Source organism: Gekko japonicus, unplaced genomic scaffold, assembly GCF_001447785.1.
Source record: "Gekko japonicus isolate JY-2015 unplaced genomic scaffold, Gekko_japonicus_V1.1 scaffold170, whole genome shotgun sequence".
Taxonomy (NCBI): Eukaryota; Metazoa; Chordata; class Lepidosauria; order Squamata; family Gekkonidae; genus Gekko; species Gekko japonicus.
In genome coordinates this window covers 468551-490544 of record NW_015160212.1, presented here as the reverse complement: position 1 = coordinate 490544, position 21994 = coordinate 468551, and the positions used below count along the sequence as shown (strand labels likewise).

At 51.2% G+C, this 21994-nt stretch overlaps 1 protein-coding gene across 1 annotated transcript in view; it reads right to left on the bottom strand.

Annotated features, from left to right (window-relative positions):
* Nucleotides 1-3899: 3899 nt before the first annotated feature.
* The window catches only part of VANGL1 (VANGL planar cell polarity protein 1), a 73420-nt gene continuing 55325 nt past the window's right edge, over nt 3900-21994 (bottom strand). Inside the window, exons 6-8 of the mRNA XM_015410009.1 lie at nt 20815-20947; nt 9296-9530; nt 3900-4715 (exon numbers count right to left, since the gene is read on the bottom strand). Coding sequence (XP_015265495.1) covers nt 4455-4715; nt 9296-9530; nt 20815-20947 — 629 coding nt within the window. The 3' untranslated portion in view covers nt 3900-4454. The remainder of the gene's footprint in view (nt 4716-9295; nt 9531-20814; nt 20948-21994) is intronic.

Genomic DNA, 21994 nt, shown 5'->3' with positions numbered 1-21994 from the left:
TAGCCAGCCGGGCATGGGGCGACAGATGTCAGAGCCAGATCCCCCACACATCCCGCATCATCCCTCCTTAGGAGGTCAGCCCAGCCAGTTACCAAGAGAGACTTTGGCCTGGAAATTTAGCTCCAGGTTTGAACCTCCCTCATTTCAGTGGAGCAGAAGATAATGTGTTCCGATTGAGACACAGGATAACCATTTGAGGAAAACAAGCTTTTAAAGACTTCCTTGAGGGTAAAGAGGAATCCTAAAGGAAATGTCTTAAGAAAGGAGCCTATTAAAAAAACCCTGCAGCTATATATGAAGGATACATGGAGGATGGATCCCTCAGGGAACCTCCACTTTTAGAGGCAAGGAAATTTCTGAATGCCCCCATGCCAGGAGGCAACATGAGGGGAAGGCCCCGGCCTCTGCCATCCAGAGGAACTGGCTGGCCACTGTGTGAAGACAGGATACCGGTCAAGATGGACCACTGGCCTGATCCAGCAGGGCTCTTCTGAGGTTCTTAGGAAGGCCTCGGCCTCTATGCCCTGTTGTTGGCCCTCCGGAGGAACTGGTTGGCCATTGTGTGAGACAGGAGGCTGGACTAGATGGACCACTGGTCTGATCCAGCAAGGCTCTTTTGAGGTTCTTAGGAAGGCCTCAGCCTCTATGCCCTGTTGTTGACCATCCAGAGGAACTGGTTGTCCTCTGTGTGAGACAGGAGGCTGGACTACATGGACCACTGGTCTGATCCAGTGGGGCACTTCTGATGTTCTTAGGAAGGCCTTGGCCTCTGTGCCCTGCTGTTTGACTTCCAGAGGAACTGGCTGGCCACTCTGTTAGACAGGATGCTGGACTAGATGGGCTGCTGGTCTGATCCAGCAAGGCTCTTCTGAGGTTCTTATGAAGGCCTGGGCCTCTATGCCCTGCTGTTGGCCATCCAGAGGAACTGGTTGTCCACTGTGTGAGACAGGAGGCTGGACTGGATGGACCACTGGTCTGATCCAGCAAGGCTCTTCTTAAGATATTGAATGTGTCACTGGAAAAAAACCCCAGCAACAACAAAAAGTGTGCCAACTGTACCATCCCCAGAAGTGATATCTATGAATGCCAACTTTTCCCCCTCACAGGTAAACTGTAGGTGAGTTGGAAAATGCTTAACAAATTATTAGAGAAATGAGAAGATCATGAAATCCCCGAGTCTGTAATTAGTTATCTAAAAGGTCCTGTGAGAAGGAAACACAACGGGACAACTGACAGCTAAAGAACTCTTGGCAAAACAGGGATTCCCTCAGCTTGCTTTGTGGTGGGAGGAATCGCTGAGAAATGCGCGGCAGACGGTCTTATGCACATACTAACGTCTTGGGGGCGTTTTGAGGGATAAAGAAACACATTCAACACATCTGTATTCTTTGATCATTTGGTCTCTTCTTTTTGTTAATTACTGGAACAGAGTTAAACCTGAAGTACGGCAAGGGGTGTTAGCTATGATTAACACTATTTTGGGCAACTGTGTAATATCAGAGGCTGTGTAATATCAGAGTCTTGCTACTGACATTTGTGTTAAAATTTGGCCTATTAACTATCTATTTTGAATGTGTATTTTTTAAAAATTTAATCGGCTTTCTTACAAGAACGGCCCCTGAAAGAATCTTGGGACCAGGGTGAAGAACAAAGAGATTCACACTGCCGATGCCAGAAAGGAACCTACAAATGTAGTTGGCCACGCATTGTATCATGAAGCAGGGCACCCTGCATACAACTCTCCAGCCGAAGACAACCTCAGAGGTGTGACAGGGATCTGGAGAGACAGACCATGCCCCTCTCTGAAGTTCTTGGGCACACATAGAGAACTTGGAAGAGGGAAGCAGGCAGGCCCATAGCTATGGTGGCACTTTGAGGGGCTCCGCCCCCTTTCTTAAAGGCACAGCCCCACAAGCATTTCTCCCCTAAATGCTTTTTTCAATCATTTTAAAACATTTTTAAAAAGCCGTGTGCAGAGTGGGGTGCTGTAGTTGACTAATTCCCGCACTGAGCAAGGGGGTTGGAGTAGGTGACCTCTAGGATCCCTTCTAACTCTGTGTCAAGAAAATGGTCTCCTGTAAGAGAGTCTTTTCTGCCTCAGTGTTAGCTTTCTGGACTATAGAAGGCATCACCCCCACCTGCCGGCTTGTTCTCAGAACTCTTGCTTAGGCTGGCAGAAGTGATTAACTTGCAGCAGCTGAGAACTGTCATCTAAAGTGGCTGACAGCTTGCAGTTTAGAGATCTCTCTTGTTAACAGCTTTCTATTGGCTAAATGGCTTTTCTTTCTGCGCTGAGAACTTCATTCCCACCAGAAAAAGATCTGCCCCACAAGCCACAAAATCCTGGCTACGGGCCTGGGAGGAGGTCAGCCTCCCACTTTTGTCTGGAGAGGACCTTCCAGAAGCCATGAAAGATACCCTCAACTTTGTCAGAGCGACTCCAAACTGTGTGCGGCCTGAAGATCAGAAGAACTGCTCCTTTGCGTGTGCACCAAAGGATTCAGGGGAGAGAGACCAGCAACTTACAAGTGACTGGTCACCAGGACCAGCCAAAATCTGAGGACCCAGGGAAACAACAACGTTCAACAGAGTTTGGTCTCGATTTCTCAGGTATCGCGGCCAACCTGCTGCTTCATACACAAAATTCCCCTTCAGGCCTGTGCGGGAAGTCAGAAACCACTAATCTCTTATCTGGGAGAGAATGGAAATATTTAAAAGCAGGGAACCACCCCTGCAGAATTATGCTCGCGTCACAATCACAGGGGTCGGACTCATGTAAACATCTCACTCTCCTCAACCACCCTGGAACTTTCTGAATACTGCATTTACTCAAAAGGAAAGGAACACTTAAAATAAGATCCCCCCCAAAAAAAATATTATAAACCTCCCCAAATTTTTACTGGACGTAACTGTAACTTGTATGCAAGTCTTTCTGATGGCATAGGTAAAGGCAAAGGTTTCCCTTGCTCGAAAGCCAATCGAATCCGACTCTAGGGTTGCGGTGCTCATCTCCATTTCCAAGCTGAAGAGCCAGCGCTGTCCGAAGACGTTTCCATGGTCATGTGGCCAGCACTCCGTCATGCGGCACTTGGGTCTTGAATGGCTGAACTACTGACCTTCCAGCCTGCAGTTCAGCGTCTTAACCACTTGAGCCACCACAGCTCCTTACTCTGATGGCATACCTGGAGGGAAAAACCTAATCTTACAAGGATTGCCAGTTCCTCCCTGGTCACCAGTGGAGGATGAGGGGGATAGGGTTGCCAGATCCAAGCTGAGAAACTCCTGGAGATCTGGGGATGGAGCCTGGGGAGGACAGAGACCCCAGTGGGGTGCAATGCCCCGGAGTCCCCCCCCCCCTCCAAAGCATCCGTTTTCTCCAGGAAAACTGATCTCTGTAGTCTGGAGATGAGCTGTAATTCCAGGGGATCCCTAAATCTTGCATGGGAGTAAATACTGGATATACGGGGGGGGGGGGGGGGAAAAGACAAACCTTGCGAAGATTTGAAAAACGAACAGCCCCCTTCCGCCAAGGAAAGGGCTGCTGAAGCTTGAAAGGGCAGGGGAAACAGAAAGGAAGAAAGCTGGGATCCACAGGCCCTTAGCTGTCCGGAAACACACAAGGGGTCAGCCACCATGTAAGAGAACTGAAGGGAACCGCCCCAGAGGCTGCCCCCCATCCCCAGAAAGTTGGAGTTACGTGGAAGCGTTTTTGTCTCAAGGTCCATAAATGAGGAGGATCTGCCATCCCCACCCCTCGCCCCTGACTGGCGCCACCCAGCAGCCAGACTGCAGACTCCCTTCAGTCCAGACATCCCATCGGACCACAGTCTGGCAAACTTCATCGTGGCTTGCCGCGCCTCAATGTCCCCAGTGACAAAACGCGGTCCCTCGCCGCCCTGTCTTTTCACGACCGAACGTTATGAAGCAGAGCCCGGGAAATGAAACGGAACCAGACAGCTCCGAGTCATGGGTTTGCAGGTGGTGTTTTTGGAAACTCAGATTCAGGCTCGGGCCCCAAAGTATGGCGAGCACAAGCCGGGGTGTGGTGCGGTGTCTGAACTGAAGCAAAGCTGACGGTGTCAGAGGCTAAGCAAAGCAAGGACTTTCCATAGAGAGCTGGAGCCTAGCAGGGCGGGGCAGTGGAATTCATACGCCCGCTTGTCTAAGGCAAGGTGCCAAGGAAAAGTGGAACGCCACGTCAGCTGCGATGTGTACAACCCGAGGCCGGGAATTCACTCCTGATGACTTAACCTAAGCTGATCCTCTTCGGGTCTTTCTGAAGAGATCGCCCCGACCCCCCCCCCCCTTTCCAGATAAAGTGCCGATGGACAAAATATTCCTGATCCGTCTCTTGTCGGTTTCACTCAGGATAATGGGGAAGAATTAAAACTCCCCAAAGCCAAAAGCAGGATGCTGGGAAATGCCCTCTTCTTACCCCCATGGCACGTGCCTCCCTAGACAGATGTCTCGGACTGTAAGCGGAGGGCAAACTTGTGAGATTTCGGGTCAATGAATTCCTCCGAGAGTTTGATGAAGGGGATTTTCTTCACGTTCACGACAAGACTGAAGTCCAGGCATCTGAGGACAAACACCGCCCCGTCCCTTAATCCTTTGGTAACGGCTTCCTCGCTAACCAGCGTCCAGTGCTTGGACAACCAACGGTCCCTGTCGTACTGCAAGGTCGGACATGGGCTGAGGTAACGCTCCAGGAAGGCCTAAACAGAAAGGGAAAACAGTGAGGTCTAGGAACCGGCCGGGCCACCGTACCTCATGGTTCGTACATTCATAGAGGAGAAAGAAGAAGAGATTGGATTTATACCCCGCCTTTCACTACCCAAAGGTATCTCAGAGCGGCTTACAAACTCCTTTCCCCTCCCCAGAACAAACACCCTGTGAGGTAGGTGGCACTGAGAGAGCTCTGACAGAAAGTGCTCTTTTTCAAGAACAGCTCTTATCAGAGCTACAGCTTGCCCAAGGTCATCCAGCCAGGTGCATGTGGAGGAGTGGGGAATCAAACCTGGTTCTCCCAGATTAGAGTCCTTGCACTTAACCACAACACCAAACTACTCACCAGGCTACAGGTGTTTCTGTACAGGTTATTTCCCCTGAGTTTGATGCTGTTGAGAAGTAGGTTTCCTCCCCCTGCTTCCCCACGGCACCGTGGTGCATTTGGATACTACCCGAGGTCTCCCTGGCTTTTCTCCCATCTCTGTCAAACCCACTTTCCTCTGAAGTTTTGGGAAAGATTGTGGCAAAGCCTGGACGCCTGCCGTGTGGAAGGAAAAGTTCAGGTTTTCCTGGTTCTGCCACACAGCAGCCGTTTCCTCTGCAGTAGCCATTTCCCTCTCTACTTCAGAGGGCTTCCCTTTTCCTTTTTCCAACTGGTGATTTAATAGCATTATAGTGATATGCTATTATACCCAAATAAACATCAAGTTCCCTGAATTCGCAGCTCTGATTCTCACCCACCCCCAAGTAAGTTTCTAGCCTCCTTCTTTGCAGAGATATATGGGGAAAGGCACATCTCCATAATGAAAAGGGTTCGAAAGACTTACTTTAAAAAAAATGAAAGCGGGGAATTCAGGCAACCAGATGCAAATTTTGATATAATGGTATATCGCTATCTCACTATAACACTATTATATTACCAATTCTTAAAACTCCCTAGAAACTAAAATGATCAAGCTTTTGTTTTGGTCACAGAAGAAGAAGAGGAGGAGGAGGAGGAGGAGGAGGAGATAGGATTTATACCCGGCCCTTCACTTGGAGTCTCAGAGCAGCTTATAATCGCCTTTCCCTTCTCCTTCCCACAACAGATACCCTGTAAGGTAGGTGGGGCTGAGAGAGCTCCTTTGAGGACTGCTCTTGAGAGAACAGCTCTGAAAGAATTTATGACTAACCCAGCTGGGTTTATGTGGAGGAGTGGGGGAATCAAACCCGGTCCTCGCAGATTTGAGTCCGTGCTCCTAACCACTACACCAAACTGGATACTTTGGTCACATCATGAAAAGATAATAATGCTAGGAAAAGCTGATGGCAGCAGAAAAAGAGGAAGACCCACCGTGAGATGGATGGACTCACCCAAGGAAGCCATCATGGCCCTCAGTTTGCAAGACCCGAGCAAGGCTGTTAACGTTCTGGAGGTCATTAATTCATAGGGTCACCATAAGTCAGAATTGACTTGTCGGCATGTAACACACACACACACAGAGTGTGGAAGCCCTGTCAACCATTGTGCTGTATTAGCAGCCCCAGAACCAAAGAGGGAAATGACATCAGCCTGTCCTATGTATTCCCCCTTCCAGGCCTTCCTACTACTCGCCGTATCTATTCCCCCTTCCGGGCCTTCCTACTACTCGCCGTATCTATTCCCCCTTCCGGGCCTTCCTACTACTCGCTGTATCTATCTATTCCCCCTTCCGGGCTTTTCCACTACTCACCATATCTATTCCCCCTTCCAGGCCTTCCTATTACTTGCCGTATCTATTCCTCCTTCAGGGCCTTTCCACTACTCGCTGTATCTATTCCCCCTTCCGGGCCTTTCCACTACTCGCTGTATCTATATATTCCTCCTTCCAGGCCTTCCTCCTACTTCCCCCTATTCCCCCTTTCGGGCCTTTCTACTACTCACCGTATCTATTCCCCCTTACGGGTGTTTCTACTACTTGCCGTATCTATTCCCCTTTCCGGGCCTTTCTACTACTCGCCATAAACAAGTGAGGGAGTAACTCAAGGCAGCTGTTGGGAGCCAGTGGATTGAATGCCAGACCAAGCCCCCTTCCTTGTCGGCAGCACTCTTGAGCTTCTCCTCCCTGGGCCTGGCCCTCCTTGGTTCAACTGGCAGAACCCCACCGAGTGAAAGCACAACTAACTTCCCACTCAGTGTTTTGGCAGCTAAACCCTTTGAGAAACCCACACCCAGAAGAACGAGTTTTGCTTCAAGGTGCTTGCTTGATACGCCACTTTACAAGTTCTTCGGTGCAAACCCTGGGGTGGGGTGCAGGGGAAATTCTGCCAGGAACTTTTGATGCCAAGCTTGTTTGACACTCAGGCTGCAATGCAAAGTGGAGCAGAGACCTAATAAACCGTGAGACGGGGGTGTGCTCCAGATGCTTGGGAAAGGCTGGTGCCGAACAGACAGAGAGTTTCAGTGCAGCAACTGAAGAGAAGGGAATGAAGAACACTTATTCTGTTCCATGTGCCGAGAAAAGGGGAACAGGAGGTGAGAACTGGGAGGAGATAAAATCACATTCCAACTGAAAACGGGGTCGCTTTGTCCTTTTCGGTCCAAAACGGGATGTGCCTGTCCTCACTGGAGGCAGAACTTTCTCAAAAGCTCTAGGACTGGAAAGCTCCCTTGATCGTATTGACTGTGCTGCGCAACAGGACTCTCAGACCATTTTCTGCAGTGGTGAAATTCCCCGCACTGACATTTTTAAAACTGTGCATTATATGTGACATTTTCCGCAGTAGAATTTTCCTCACCAGGTGCAAACCCAAAATTTTCTCCTTCTTACCCCGTGTTTTCGGAATCCCCAGTTTTAGAGAATTCCAATAACGCGGCGTAAGGAGGAGAAAACGTTGGGTTTGCGCCTGGTGAGGAAAGATCTACTGTGGGAAATTTCATATAACATGCAGTTTTAAAAAAAAGTCAATGCAGGGAATTTCACTACTGCAAAAATCGTCGGAAGGAAGGAAGGGTGAGTCAGGGAACCAAATGGGGACAGCAATGTGACAAAATAATGGTTTAGCTAGGCTTGAGACATTTGGACCTTGCTGGACTCTGGTTTTCCCCCCCCCCCCCCCCAAATCTGGTTCTTCCCAGAATGCAAGCACTACAATTTAACACCTACAGCAATCACACTGTGGGCACATGAAGCTTATACTGAACCAGGGCAGTGTACTGGATAGAATGGTGGACTAGGACCCCGGGTGACCCAGGTCCGATCCAGGGCTCTTTTTGTAGCAGGAACTCCTTTGCATCTTAGGCGACACACCCCTAATGTAGCCAATCCTCCAAGAGCTTACAAAGCTCTTCTTACAGGGGCTACTGTAAGCTCTTGGAGGATTGGCTACATTAAGGGTGTGTTGCCTAATATGCAAAGGAGTTCCTGCTACAAAAAGAGCCCTGACTTGGGCCTATCACAAACTCTCATCCTGGCCTACCTCACAGGGCTGCTGTCATAAAAGAACGGTGGAGGAAAGAATGATGTTCTAAGACCTGCTTTTACCCTCAACTGGGGAGAAAAGTGGGCTATAAATAAATGCATCATCAATAAATTCATTTCCAGGACCAAGTAAGAAACTGGAATGACTAAGGCTATTGTTTGGTGTCGTGGTTAGGAGCGCGAACTCTAATCTGGGAGAACCGGATTTGATTCCCCACTCCTCCACATGCAGCTGCTGATGTGACCTTGGGTCAGTCACAAGTCTGCTCAGAGCTGTTCTCTCAAGGGCAGTTCTCAAGAGAGCTCTCTCAGCCCAAACTGGCCGTTGGTGGGCACATTCAGTGGGCACCAGGAAAGGTGTTTGCAGGCATCATGCCCCTACGGGCATCATGTTGGAGACCCCTGGTCTAGGCTCATCATGCAGGGACCTGGGAATTATGACCTAAAAGGAAAATGAAATTTTGCACCAAGAAAAGTATAATCCTGAAACTTGTATAGATGATGCAAATGAAACCAGCAGGTTACAGGGAAAACCGTCCGTGCTGCAATGTCTCCTGTTTTGCATCATTCATTCTAGTTTTGTCAATCATGGGGCACTGATACCCAACGCCCCGAAACCTGCCACCCAGATTTCCTACAGGCATTGCCCAGGCACCGTTAAGCTTTAAGGCAGTGGTCCCCAGCACGATGCCCGTTGGCACCGGGGGGCCCTTTCCTGCAGCCTGCCAAGTACTTTTAGAACTGGGCAGGTCTTTTGCCCAGCAGGGCTTCTGTGTGGCTGTGCCAATGGAAAGGCATCCTGTTAAACAGAGCATCTGCCTGAAAGGCTGAAGAGTTGCCATCACAGTTATAGATGACCTCACTCCCTGATCATTTGTGATTGGCCCCGACTCCGTGGCTGCCATTTTGTAACTGGCTCCCCCTCCCGTGGCAGCCATTTTATGGTTGCGCCCACCGCCCTGTGTCAGAATTCCAAAGGTGCGCGGAGGCTCAAAAACGATGGCGCCCCCCCCCCCGCGCTTTAATGGCCGGAAATTCTGGTTGTAAACGAACGCTAAGCTTTCCGGGAAGCTGCATTCGGGGGCACCCGCGCAGGGCACGTGCAAACTGTCCCACGGATGCGCTACCTTTGGGGTCATGTTGTTGGTGAGGCAGAACGCCAGGTGCTGCAGAATGCTCTCCATGGTGTGGTAGTGCTGTTGCCGAGTCGTGCGGAGGTACTTCTGCAGGGCTCTTGCCATGGACGGGAAGATGGCTTGCGCCGCCTCTCGGGGGTCCATCACCTCTCCCGGGGCTTTCTGCTGCTCCTCCGCCTGGGGACGCTTAATGTGGGTGAACGCTTCTTCCACCGCAACCACCAGCCTGCGCCGCAAGGAAGCAGAAAAGGTCTCTCATCCTCAGCAACGCAACTAAGGGTGCAACTGCATGGTACACCCCATGAGTGCCGGGTCACAAGCAATGCTCTCTCTAAGCTGTGGGGTCTTGTGAGCAAAAATTCTACTTTGTGAGTTACTGGCATTAAAGTTGTGAGTGAGTGATTGGGCTGCCGCATAAGTTAGTTTGCTCTGGAGCCCTCCTTCCTGAGCTAAGACAAACATGTGTGAGGCTAAAAACTGTGAGCCAGCTCACACTAACTCAGCTTAGAGGGAATACTGGTCACAAGTGCACACACAGACTCCCAGTCACTAGGAAGGCCGTGGGCAGGCACCGAAAAGGGGTAAAAGCCCTCCCCCACCTCCCTTTCTGCTGGCAAAAGTGGGGTGGGAAGGAAACTGGAAGCCCCCTCTCCCCTCTCGCAGTGCTGAGAAAATAAGCATTGTTTGAGGTACATTCCCTGATGTACGATACGCGGTGGTTCCAACGAATGCTCCCTCTAAGCTGTGGAGTCTTGTGAGCAAAAATTCTACTTCGTGAGCTACTGGCTTTAAAGCTGTGAGCGAGCTATTTGGCTACTACATAAATTAGTTTGCCCTGGAGCCATCCTTCCTGAGCTAAGGTACAAATGTGTGCGCTGGAGGCTAAAAAACTGTGAGCTGGCTCACACTAACTCAGCTTAGAGGGAACACTGCTTCCAACATTGTTTTGGGGTTAAATGTGTGTGTGGGGGGGAATCACTTGACTTGGAAGCGCAGAAGCTTTTCCGCGGTGTCCCCGATCCTCCACGTTTCTTGGTTAAGGGGAAAATGCTGTTTCAAACAAATTACAAAGACGACCTGACTCCAGTGGTAACAAGAGGAAGAAATTTTTACTGACAAAAATAGAAGCGCCTCTTACAGGACATATTCATGTAGGCGCATTTAACTTATTGTGAACAGGTTAACTTCAAAAAAGGTTAACTTGCTACAGCTCCAAGCCCAGGTAAGAGAGAGAGCAGAGGTGCTATATAAGATAAAACAGCAGGCGAGCAACAGACAAAGAGGTTCAACATCTAAGCGATGGGGGGGGGCAATTGCCAAGTGTACCCGAATGAGAGGATTCTTAACCCTTTCTCTCCCAGGTCCTCTTGCATGCAGAGTTACAGTATCTAACACGGAGGTCATGCATGCATTCTTGTTCCTTATTCAAATCTTCTTTCCCATGTAAGTTCCTCAGTGGCAACCAAAATAAAAGCTCTTGGGGCCAGAACCAGTATTTGGACCAGACACCAATGCATGTCTTCTTGTAGGAGACCATCTCCAGAGCATGGACATCTGTGATTCACGGGGTCCACAGATTGTTTCGGGGTACTGTTTCCCCTAGCTTCTGCATGCGTATTTGTCCTGGGGGCACCTCCCTTTGGAGCAGTTAGCAGAAGAACTGAGCTTAGGACCCAGGGACGGCACTTATTTATTTATTTATTTATTTTTCGCATTTATACCCCGCCCTCCCCGATAGGCTCAGGCATAGGTCCACTTGGGTGGCAGGGTCCCCTGAATGCGTGGGTGTATGATACGTGGTGGTCCAAACCTTATTTTGAGTGCAGAGCTTTTAAATTACCCTCAGTATTTGTGGTTGGATTCGCAAATAAGGAACTAGGAAAGGTAAATAAGGAACCAGGAACTAACTTCTGCCTCACGTCTGTGAGTCGGGTCGTGTGCTAAGGACCGAACACTGGTCAGGCGTATTGTGCAGCTTCTATGTGAGCCTTGCCGCGCACACAATAACTTCACAACACTGACAGCAAAGCCTGCCCAAAAAGTGTGGGGACAGGGAACGGTGCACAATTCCCCAACTGGTTTTCCCTGTGTTATATCGACAGGGGAGGAATGGATTCCAGACCATGCTAAAGTGCCTACTAAATAAATCTCTGGCTGCCAGCTAGACATGCAAAACCCTCTCTATGGTTGAAAAACCCACACACAAAAATCTCTGTATATGTCTGGTTGCCAATCTCCAGGTGGGAACCAAAAATGAACGATCATGGGAGGAAGTGGAATTCCAAAAACAACACCCATGACAAAAATAACGTAGAGTCAGTAAAGATAAGTTGCAAAAACGTTTACTGTAGTAATTTCTGTAGAAAATTTTCTTCTATTATCACTCACACGCTAACGAATACTGCGCAATGAACCATTCGTTTCACAATATTTGCTTTATCTGAGCGTGCAGCGATCCCAATTCTTATCGATTACTGCTTATCAGCTCTTGAAGGAAACATTCCATGTTGACTCTCTAATAACAGAACCCAAGGTCTTTGCAAATACTGTGAAACGAATTGTTCATTGCGCAGTATTCGTTAGTGTGTGAGCAATAATAGAAGACAATTTTCTAAAGAAGTTACTACAGTAAACGTTTCTGCAACTTATCTTTATTGACTCGCCGTTATTTTTGTCATGGATGTTGTTTTTGGAATTCCTCAACCTCCAGGAGGGGCCTGGAGATCTCCTGGAATTACAACTGATCTCCAGATCACAAACATCAGTCCCGCTGGAGAAAACGGCGCCTTTGAAGGGCGTTCTATCCCACTGAAATCCCTCCCCTCCGTTAACCCCACCCACAAATCTCCAGGAATCTCCCAACCTGGAGTTGGCAACCCTGCATAAGGCAGGAGACCTTCTGCATTCTCATAGGCAATTACAGGACAATTTGGAGCGGCTCCTTGCTGCTTTGGCTCAGGCCTCCTCCCGAGGCGAGCGGCCTGCCAGTCTCAAGCTGAGTTTGTGTGTGTGGGGGGGTGTAGTGGGGGGGGTGCCGGGCAGCTGGCAGGGGTGTGTGAGCTCTCTCCTTGACTGCCGCCTGTCCTTAAGCCCAGCTGAAAGCAGAGCCTGGCACACCCAAACTGGGTGGCTTTCGATGGGCTTTAAGTGGGCTTAGCTCAGGAAAGGACCGAGGTGTGACTGCAAACACAGGGGAATTCCTCCGGGAGGGGCAAGAAAAGCCTTTCGGGCTCCCTTAGGTGGCAGCGATCTCGGCCTCAGTTTGCCGAGGCTGGAAGGGGGAGAGGGAGATCACCCAAGAATGTGGGAACGGAGCCCAAAGCGGGGAGGGGGAGGAAGGGGGCAGCTGGGTTTACAAGCATGCAAAGGATTCCAACTGATAAGGCGGAGGTAAGGAGAGAGCCTGCGGGAAGCACTCCTAGGGGTGCCGACTCCGGGTTGGGGAATTCCTGGAAATTTGGGGGTGGGACCGTGGGGAGGGTGGGGTTTGGGGAGGAGAGGGCAAGGCATCCTATGCCAGAGGGTCCCCCCTACAAAGCGGCCGTTTTCTCCAGGGGGGCTGATCTCTGCAGCCTGGAGGTCAGTTGCAATTCCGGGTCTCCAGGCCCCACCTGGAGGTTGGCAACCCTGAGCAGTACTAGGTCTGCCTGAACGTCTCCCCGAATTCAATCAATCAATCAATCAATCAATCAATCAATCAATCGGACTTTATTGGCATAACATGCAGAACGTTTCCCTGAATTGCAAGTAATCTCCAGATGACAGAGATCGGTTCCCCTGGAGAAAATGGCGGCTTGGGAGGGTGGAGTCTATAGCATTGGGCCCAGCTGGTGTAGTGGTTAGGAGTGTGGACTCTTACCTGGGAGAACCGGGTTGGATTCCCCACTCCTCTTCCACGTGCAGCTGCTGGTATGACCTTGGGTCAGTCACAAGTTCTCTCAGAGCTGTTCTCAGAGAGCTAATTTGGTGTAGTGGTTAAGTGCACGGACTCTAATCTGGGGGAACCGGGTTTGATTCCCCACTCCTCCACATGTACCTGCTGGATGACCTTGGGCAAGCCGTAGTTCTGGCACAGGTGTCCTTGAAAAAGAGCAGTTTCTGTCAGAGCTCTCTCAGCAGCCCCACCTACCTCACAGGGTGCCTGTTGTGGGGAGGGGAAGGGAAAGCAGTTTGTCAGCCGCTCTGAGACTCCTTTGGGTAGTGAAGGACGGGGTATAAATCCAATCTCTTCTTCTTCTCTCAAGAGCGGTCCTCAAAAATGCTCTCTCAGCCCCACCTACCTCATAGGGTGTCTGTTGTGGGGAAGGGAAGGGAAAGGAGTTGGTAACCACTCTGAGACTCCTTTGGGTAGTGAAGGGCGGGGTATAAATCCAATCTCTTCTTCTTCTCTCAAGAGCAGTCCTCGAAAAAGCTCTCTCAGCCCCGCCTGCCTCACAGGGTGTCTGCTGTGGGGAGGGGAAGGGAAAGGAGTTTGTAAACCACTCTGAGACTCCTTTGGGTAGTGAAGGGCGGGGTATAAATCCAATCTCTTCTTCTTCTTCTCTCAAGAGCAGTCCTCAAAAATGCTCTCTCAGCCCCACCTACCTCACAGGGTGTCTGTTGTGGGGAGGGGGGGAGTTTGTAAACCACTCTGAGACTCCTTTGGGTAGTGAAGGGCGGGGTATAAATCCAATCTCTTCTTCTCTTCAAACCCCATCCTTCTCAGGCCCTGCCCCCCAAATCTCCAAGAATTTCCCAACCTGGAGGTGTCAGCCCTAGCAAGCAACCTGACGCAACTCCTCTGGCGAGGGGGGTGGGGTGGGGACTTGAAGCTGCCCTGCAGCAGGCCCCTTTTGGCTTGCCCCCCGCAGGTGGGCTTGCTCAACCGGCTGGCATTCCTCTCTCCTCCGCTTGCCGAGCAGAACCTTTGGCGAAGCACCCCATGCTTTCACCCAGCTGAGCAAACAAACCGTTCCCCCAGCAAAGGCAAGCCGAGGTTGCAGGGTGCAGCCGGCCACTGGCGGGAAGGGGGGTGGGGGGTGGGAGGAAAGGACATCTGGTTTTACAAAAGGAGACCGGAGTGGTAACAGAAGAGGCTTTCCACGCTGCTGTGATACGCTGAGCATGCCACCTCTGTGTTCCCCGCAGGGGAAACGGGACTGGAAGCAACCCAGGCATGAACAGAGAAGCACTGGAGAGGCCACGACAAAACTAAAGCGGCCCGGGATCCCTCGTTCAAGCCGACGGCCCTTTCCCCTCGAGCCCAGCTGGCCGGAGGTGGGATGTCAGCAGCCCATCCCCAAAACCGGCAGAGGCAGCATCGAAAGAGCAGGGACCCCGCCTTGCCCTCTGCCCAGTACGCTGCCTGTGGTGTGCGGGACTGAGAAGCGCCGCCAACCGCCCCCTCCCACGCAACCAGGCGCTCGCACTGGAGGCCTTCTGTATGCTCCCGTGGTGCTGCCTCTTGGTGAACACTTAAGCTCAAGCGCGGAGGGGAACAACTGGGAGATTAAAAAAAAAACCTCCAAGCAGAAAGCAGATTACAAGTGATGTCATCTTTCTCCAAAATGCCGGCCTGTGGGCAGCTGCCTGGAGCTTACAGCAGTGGGGTCCACCCAACCCCACTCCAGTTTGGTGTAGTGGTTGAGTGCACGGACTCTAATCTGGGAGAACCGGGTTTGATTCCCCACTCCTCCACTTGCAGCTGCTGGGTGCCCTTGGGTCAGTCACAAGTTTGCTCAGAGTTGTTCTCTCAAGGAACCCAGCAAAGACGGAGGTCCTGTGCTCGAGTCGGGTCGGTCCGGGGCTGGGGATCTCTCTCCCGAACTTCGATGGGGCGCCTCTGGTGCCAGCGTCGGAGGTTAGGAGTTTGGGAGTGCTCTTGGATCCCTCCTTAACCATGGAGGCCCAGGTGGCAGCCACTGCCAAATCAGCGTTTTACCATCTTAGGCTGGTGTGGCAGTTGGCTCCCTTCCTCAACTGCGATGACCTGGCTACAGTGATCCATGCAACAGTCACCTTGAGGCTAGACTACTGTAACACTCTCTATCTACATGGGGCTGCCTTTGTCACAGATCCGGAAGCTGCAGCTGGTGCAGAATGCGGCAGCCCGGCTGTTGATGGGCCTCTCCAAGTGGGAGCACATCCAGCCTGGGCTGAAAGCACTGCACTGGCTCTTCTTCACCCAAAGAGTGATTAACACATGGAATTCACTGCCATAGGAAGTGGTGGCGGCTACAAGCATGGACAGCTTCAAAACGGAATTAGATAAGCATATAGAGCAGAGGTCCATCAGTGGCTATTAGCAACAAGGTATAGATAGGAACTCACAGTCTGGGGCAAGTGATGCTCTGTCTTCTTGGTGCTTTGGGGGGGGGGCAGAAGTGGGAGGGCTTCTAGTGTTCCGGCCCCACTGGTGGACCTCCTGATGGCACCTGGTATTTTCGGCCACTGTGTGACAGAGTGTTGGACTGGACGGGCCTTTGGCCTGATCCAACATTGGCGTCTCTTATGTTCTTATGTACCGGATCTGTTTCAAAGTGCTGGTGCTTACCTTTAAAGCCCTATATGGCCAGGATCCAACATACCTGGGGGACTGCCTTTCCCCATAAGTACCCTCAAGAGCACTTCGGTCGGAGACTCACCATCACCTGTTGATTCCAGGCCCCCGGGAGGCAAGGCTTGCCGCAACGAGGGCCAGATCCTTTTCAGTGGCGGCTCCTACCTGGTGGAATGAGCTCCCGGAGGAGATCAGGGCCCTGCGGGACCTCATACAGCTCCGCAGGGCCTGCAAGACAGAGCTCTTCTGCCAGGCTTTTACGTAGGAGCCGCCACTACCACCACAACCAACGGCGTGGGTAACAACTGGGTAAGACGATGGACCTTGAAGATCTGCCATGATGGGTGGGTACCACTGGACTGGCCGTGTACCAGCTACAGGACACTATCTACCTCCAATGAAAGATCTGGCATTTACTGTTGGAAAACCATCTTGTTTTCTATTGAGCACCTTACTTTTGTGATTTGATGATTTTATTCTGTTTTAATCTTGTTTTATATGTGGGCATTGTTGCCCTCTTGTAAGCCGCCCTGAGCCCGCTCGCGGGGAGGGCAGGGTAAAAATACTAATAAAATAAATAAATAAATAAAGGACAGTTCTGGAAAGAGCTCTCTCGGCTCCGCCTACCTCACAGGGTCTCTGTTGTGGGGCCGCTTGTTTGTAAACCGCTCTGAGACTCCGAGTGAAGGGCGGGGTATAAATCCAATCTCCCCCTCCTTCTCCTCCTCTTCTTCTTGCGCTAACCATTCAGCCGATCTATCCGCATTAACACCACCCTCTGGACTCCCCGGTTGCTCCCGTCCCTTCAACAGACATCCCACTATTTATTTATTCATTTATTAAAACATTTATACCCTGCCTTTCCTCTTGGTTCACGGTGGCTTACAGTAATAGCTAACAACATCCCCAGGCAAAACCAAAGATGAAATCGCAAACCCCAAATCTTCCCTTCCTTCTCCCTTAAAAGATGCCTGCCACTCAAACCTCCACAAAAGCCCTGGCTGACAGGAAGGCCTTGCAGAGCCTCTTGAAGATTTCCAGGGGGGGTCTTCAGAAAGACCATGCCACAGTCTCTGGTCAACTCTCCTGGAGAGGAGACAACAGAGAGGTGATATGATAGCCATCTTCAAGTACTTGAAGGGCATATAGAGGATGGTGTGGAGTTCTTTTCTGTTGCCCCAGAAGGTCGGACAAGAACCAACAGGTTGACATTAAATCAGAAGAGTTTTCGGATAAACATTAGGAAGAACTTCCTGACAGTTAAGAGTGGCTCCTCAGTGGAACAGGCTTCCTCGGGAGGTGGTGGGCTCTCCTTCTTTGGAGGTTTTCAAACAGAGGCTAGATGGCCACCTGAAAGCAATGCTGATTCTGTGAACTCAGGCAGATCATGAGAGGGAGGCTGCAGGAAGGGTTGCCTCAGTGATTAGTTCTTGTGGACCTTTCTTACACACCCAGGGAAATGCCAATCACCACTTTGGGGTCAGGAAGCAATCCTGGAGGTTTCTGGTTTGGTGTGAGAGCCAGTTTGGTGTCATGGTTAAGTGCGCAGACTCTAATCTGGGAGAACCGGGTTTGATTCCCCACTCCTCCACTTGCACCTGGCTAGATGACCATGGGCAAGCCATAGTTCTGATAAGCTCTCTCAGAGCTCTCTCAGCCCCACCTACCTCCCAGGGTGTCTGTTGTGGGGAGGGGAGGGGAAGGGAAAGGAGATTGTAAGCTGCTCTGAGACACCTTTGGGTAGTGAAGGGTGGGGTATAAATCCAATCTCTTCTTCTTTTTCTTCTTGTCAGCTTCTGGGCATGGAACAGCGGTCACTGCGGGTGTGGAGGGGGAGGTATTTGTGAATTTCCTGCATCATGCAGGGGGATGGACTAGATGAGCCACCCTAAGTGGCGGGATAGCCAACAGATGGCTGCCTGACGGCACACAGGGACATAAGGACTTTTTAAAAGAGTTTTTAAAATATATATATATATATATTTCTGTGACAGATGGCAATTCAGCCATCGGGCCTCTCAGTCGAGTCGTTCTCTGGACAGGCTTGAGTCCTTAAGAAATGCAGCACTGCTGAGGTGTAATGGTCAAGGCAGACCCCCGACACCGTGACTGTCTATGTGGTGCAGGGTTTATGTTGTGGATGAATGGACAAAGCAGGCTTAAGCTGGCAGCTAAACACACAGCTACATCTCCTGGCAGGGAGGTGGCAGTAGAAATCAACGTTTTTGGTCATTCCCTCGCTGCCGCTGAGGCTCTCCATGGGAAGGAAGGCTGGACTTCCCCGTTTCCTTCCCAGTCCAACACCTCCTCTCGCCCTGCCTTGTGCCCAAAGCACACTCGTCTGCAAACTGCCCTAATTTTGGTGTTGGGAGCGCAAAGCCTTCCATTTTTACCTCAGCGCTGTTTGGTCAACGCTGGGACCACAGCTTTATTTCGTAATCTCTTGGACGCAGTTTCTCCTCAGTCAGGTATTATCATTTATATGGATTCTAATGGGCTAGAATCTGACTCGCAAGCGACAGGATTATTTAAAGAAAAGAAAACAACAACGGATATGAGTTTATTTACTCCTTCAAAAGGGTTAACATGCTGTCAGGGGGCTGTTTAAATACTACAAACGCAGCCAATGCTCCCTGTAAGCTGTGGAGTCTTGTGAGCAAAAATTCTACTTTGTGAGCGATTGGCATTCAAGTTGTGAGCGAGCAATTTGACTGCTGCGTAAATTATTTTGCTCTGGAGCCATCGTTCCTGAGCTAAGACAAAAATGTGTGAGCCGGAGGCTAAAAAACTGCGAACTAGCTCACACTAACTCAGCTTAGAGGGAACGCTGGAGGCAACATAGCCACGTAGGTTTAGCCTTAAGCAAATAATTCATATTCAAGAGTGGTTACTAATTCCCCTTGAGTACAGAGTAACCTGAAACACTCCAGACTGCATTAAGTGCACTTTCTTTTAATTCCAGTCTCCCTGAGACCGATTTCACACAAGAGCTGCGCCGCGGTCGCGCCTCCCTTTGCCCCGCTTCTATTGGTCAATTTCCCACTCTAAGCCACGTGGCCACATTTTGACCCGTGGCTTCACCCGATTTTCCCCGCGGTTTCGTGAAAAAACAGGATCACAAAACCGCTGGGAAAATCGGGCAAAGCTGTGGGTCAAAATGTGGCTGCGCAGCTTCGAGTGGGAAATTGACCAATAGAAGTGGGGCAAAGGGAGGCGCAACTGCGGCGCAGCTCTTGTGTGAAATCGGTCTGATACTTACCCACCACCCACCATTTTCCAATTCTACCATCAGGAAACCTTTAAATCTGCTCTATCCAGATTCCCAACTGTCTGGCTACACCAAGTCCTTTTCTCTTGGATGCTAACTTCTCGGTGAGTAAGACCACTCGCTCTCACTAGCCCTAATCAAACAGTTTGCTCTACGCCAGAGCCAGACTCCCCTATTCAATGGACCTCCTCAATGCCTGGACCTTAGCTAAGAGAGGGAACAGGCCGTTGAGTCATCCCCCCCCAAACTTTCCCCCACTCAGTTTTCTCCCACTTCATCCCTGCTGACTGGATGCATTAGGCCCAGCTAGGTGACTGCCTAGGCCGCCAGAGGTGAATGGGTCGACCAGGCCCAGAGCTACAGTGGGGCACCTTGGGGCTAGGCCCCCTGACTTACTGGCGAGGCCCCACAACTTCCCATCCAGCCCAGGCCCCCCGAGCGGTGGAGGGTGTGGGGAAGGAGCCACATATTCCTGCGCAGATGTCTGGCACGAAGGGCCGGCTACGGTGGCTACGCAGAGCCAGACAGCACCTCTCTATTTCCCCCAGAAAGTCTATTTCCCCTGGAGAGTACTTGCTGCTGGTGGGCTGTGCTGTGCTGTGCTGTCTGGCGCGAGGGGCTGGCTATGGTGGTGTGAGGGGCCACCACTGCGAAGAGGAGGGGGAACCTTGGTCGAGGCCCAGGGGGCAGAAACTGCAGAGCAGCTCGGGATGGGAGTAGGGTGCCCCCTAAGAAGTTTCAATCCCCCCCCGACTATAAAAATCCTGGCTACGGGCCTGGGGTCGCCTAAACCCAGCCCCATCGATGCTCCAACTGCAGTGTCTCATGGAAAGCCACAGCCAGGGGTGTAGCCAGAAAATGGGGGAGGGATTGGGAAATTTGGGGGGGCGCCCTGGCCACGCCTGCTGTTCCTCTTGCAGCAGCAGCAGAAGAAGAGGAAGAAGAAAAAGAAGAAGAAAAGGAGGAAGAAGAGGAGGAAGAAGAGGAAGAGGAAGAAAAAGAGGAGGAGGAGGAGGAAGAGGAAGAAGAAGAAGAGATTGGATTTATACCCCGCCCTTCACTCGGAGTCTCAGAGCAGCTTACAACCTCCTTTCCCTTCCCCTCCCCACAACAGACACCCTGTGAGGTAGGTGGGGCTGAGAGAGCTCTGAGAGAAACTGCTCTTTCAAGAACAGCTTTGAAAGAACTGTGGCTTGCCCAAGGTCATCCATCAGGTGCGAGTGGAGGAGTGGGGAATCAAACCCAGTTCTCCCAGATTAGAGTCCACGTGCTCTTAACCACTACACCAAACTGGTTCCATCCCCAAGGCTAACGCTAACCTGGTCCTCTGTCCTTACCCTTCGCCATTCACACGTGCACCCCAAGGGACTCATCCTGGAGACACACAGGAGCAGCTTCCTACCGAGCGTTTCCATTTGGCCCGCATCTGAGAGAGAGGGATTGGGGGGGGGGGGGACAGACAACTGGGCATGGATGCCCAGAACTGAGCCAGGCCCTTGAGCCTCTCTGAACCCGTGGTGGCTTTCTACTTACTGCGTGCCCTTTGCCTCCCTTCCCGTTTAAAAAGGCGTGAGAGAATAAGTTGCAGAAAGAGAAGGTCCGCAGATCTGGGCACGGAGAGGTGATCCGCCCTTCTCTTCCCAGCAACTCCAATTTAAGAAAAAACAACAGGTTATCCTGGCTTGACCGATAGCCAATTCTGACCTCGCTCGACGTTTTCGGACCCTGCGCTCGTGGTCGGCTTCCTCATAGTAGAGCTCGTTGTGACTGGAATCTCGGCGGTGAGCAGCGGCGGCAATCATGGCCCGGGACTGACCGGCGGCGTTGTTATCGGGCCCTTCGGGAAGAAGTTGGACAGAGAGATGGATGAGAAAAGGAATGGGGTGTTCCATGTGAACAAGCCCTCGGGGCCAGTTGACTTGCCAATGAACTGCAGGCCCCAAACCCTAACCCTAACCCTAACCCCAAACGCTCAGTCCAAAATGCCCCTTCTCTCAGGAAAAAAGTAAACCCCCATCCCACACAAGAGCCCCTTTGCTGTGAGGCTGAAAGGGACCCTTTTGGTGACGTAAACAGAGGGGAACCTAAGGAAGACAGGGACGCCTGCCTATAAACCCCAGTAACTCATAAGAGTAGAAATAGTAATTCAACACAGTTACAGGGAAGAGCTCCACAAAAGGACATTGGGCGAGCACATGTAAAAAGGGGGCGGGGAGCACACAGACGGAAGAGGTTACTTACCCTCTGCAAAATACATTTTCAGTTTGGCAACAAGGGCGGCTGAGACACGGGGACAAGCCAGCGACGAGACAAAGAAGCAGCACGAAGGGAAGGGGCAGGAAAAACAGGGGAGGGGGAGTCAAGGGGCGGCGGGGGGAGAGACAAGACAGAAGATGACTTCAAGAGACATGAGACAATGACAAAAACCAAGGCTGTGCCACAAGCGACAACGTGAAGTTCCCAATCACAAGTGCTTTTTTTTTTAGACACCCTATTAGGCCCATTTGAACGGCTCTCCCAGAAAAGCAGACCATGGGAAAGGTGCCCTACGCTGAGTATGGCCGCCGCTCCTCTGAATCGGGCCTCTTGGCCCAAACTGGTGCCGAACCCCAGGCCCATAATCCCAGTTCTGTTTTTAATTGAAACTGCCCAGGATGGAACACGGCGTCTTCTCTGCGCAAAGTACACCACATTACAGCCCTGAGTTCCAGTCCCTCCCCAGAAGACGTCCTGGGTCTCCATGTTAAACCCTCAGCGGGGCAAAGCACCCTTCCTCCCTGTCCCCTTGAGGAAATCAGCCCAGGCTTGTAATCAGCAGGGAAAGCAGGAATTCATTAGCATAACAGGCCACACCAAACAGCAGGAACTAATTAGCGTATTAGCT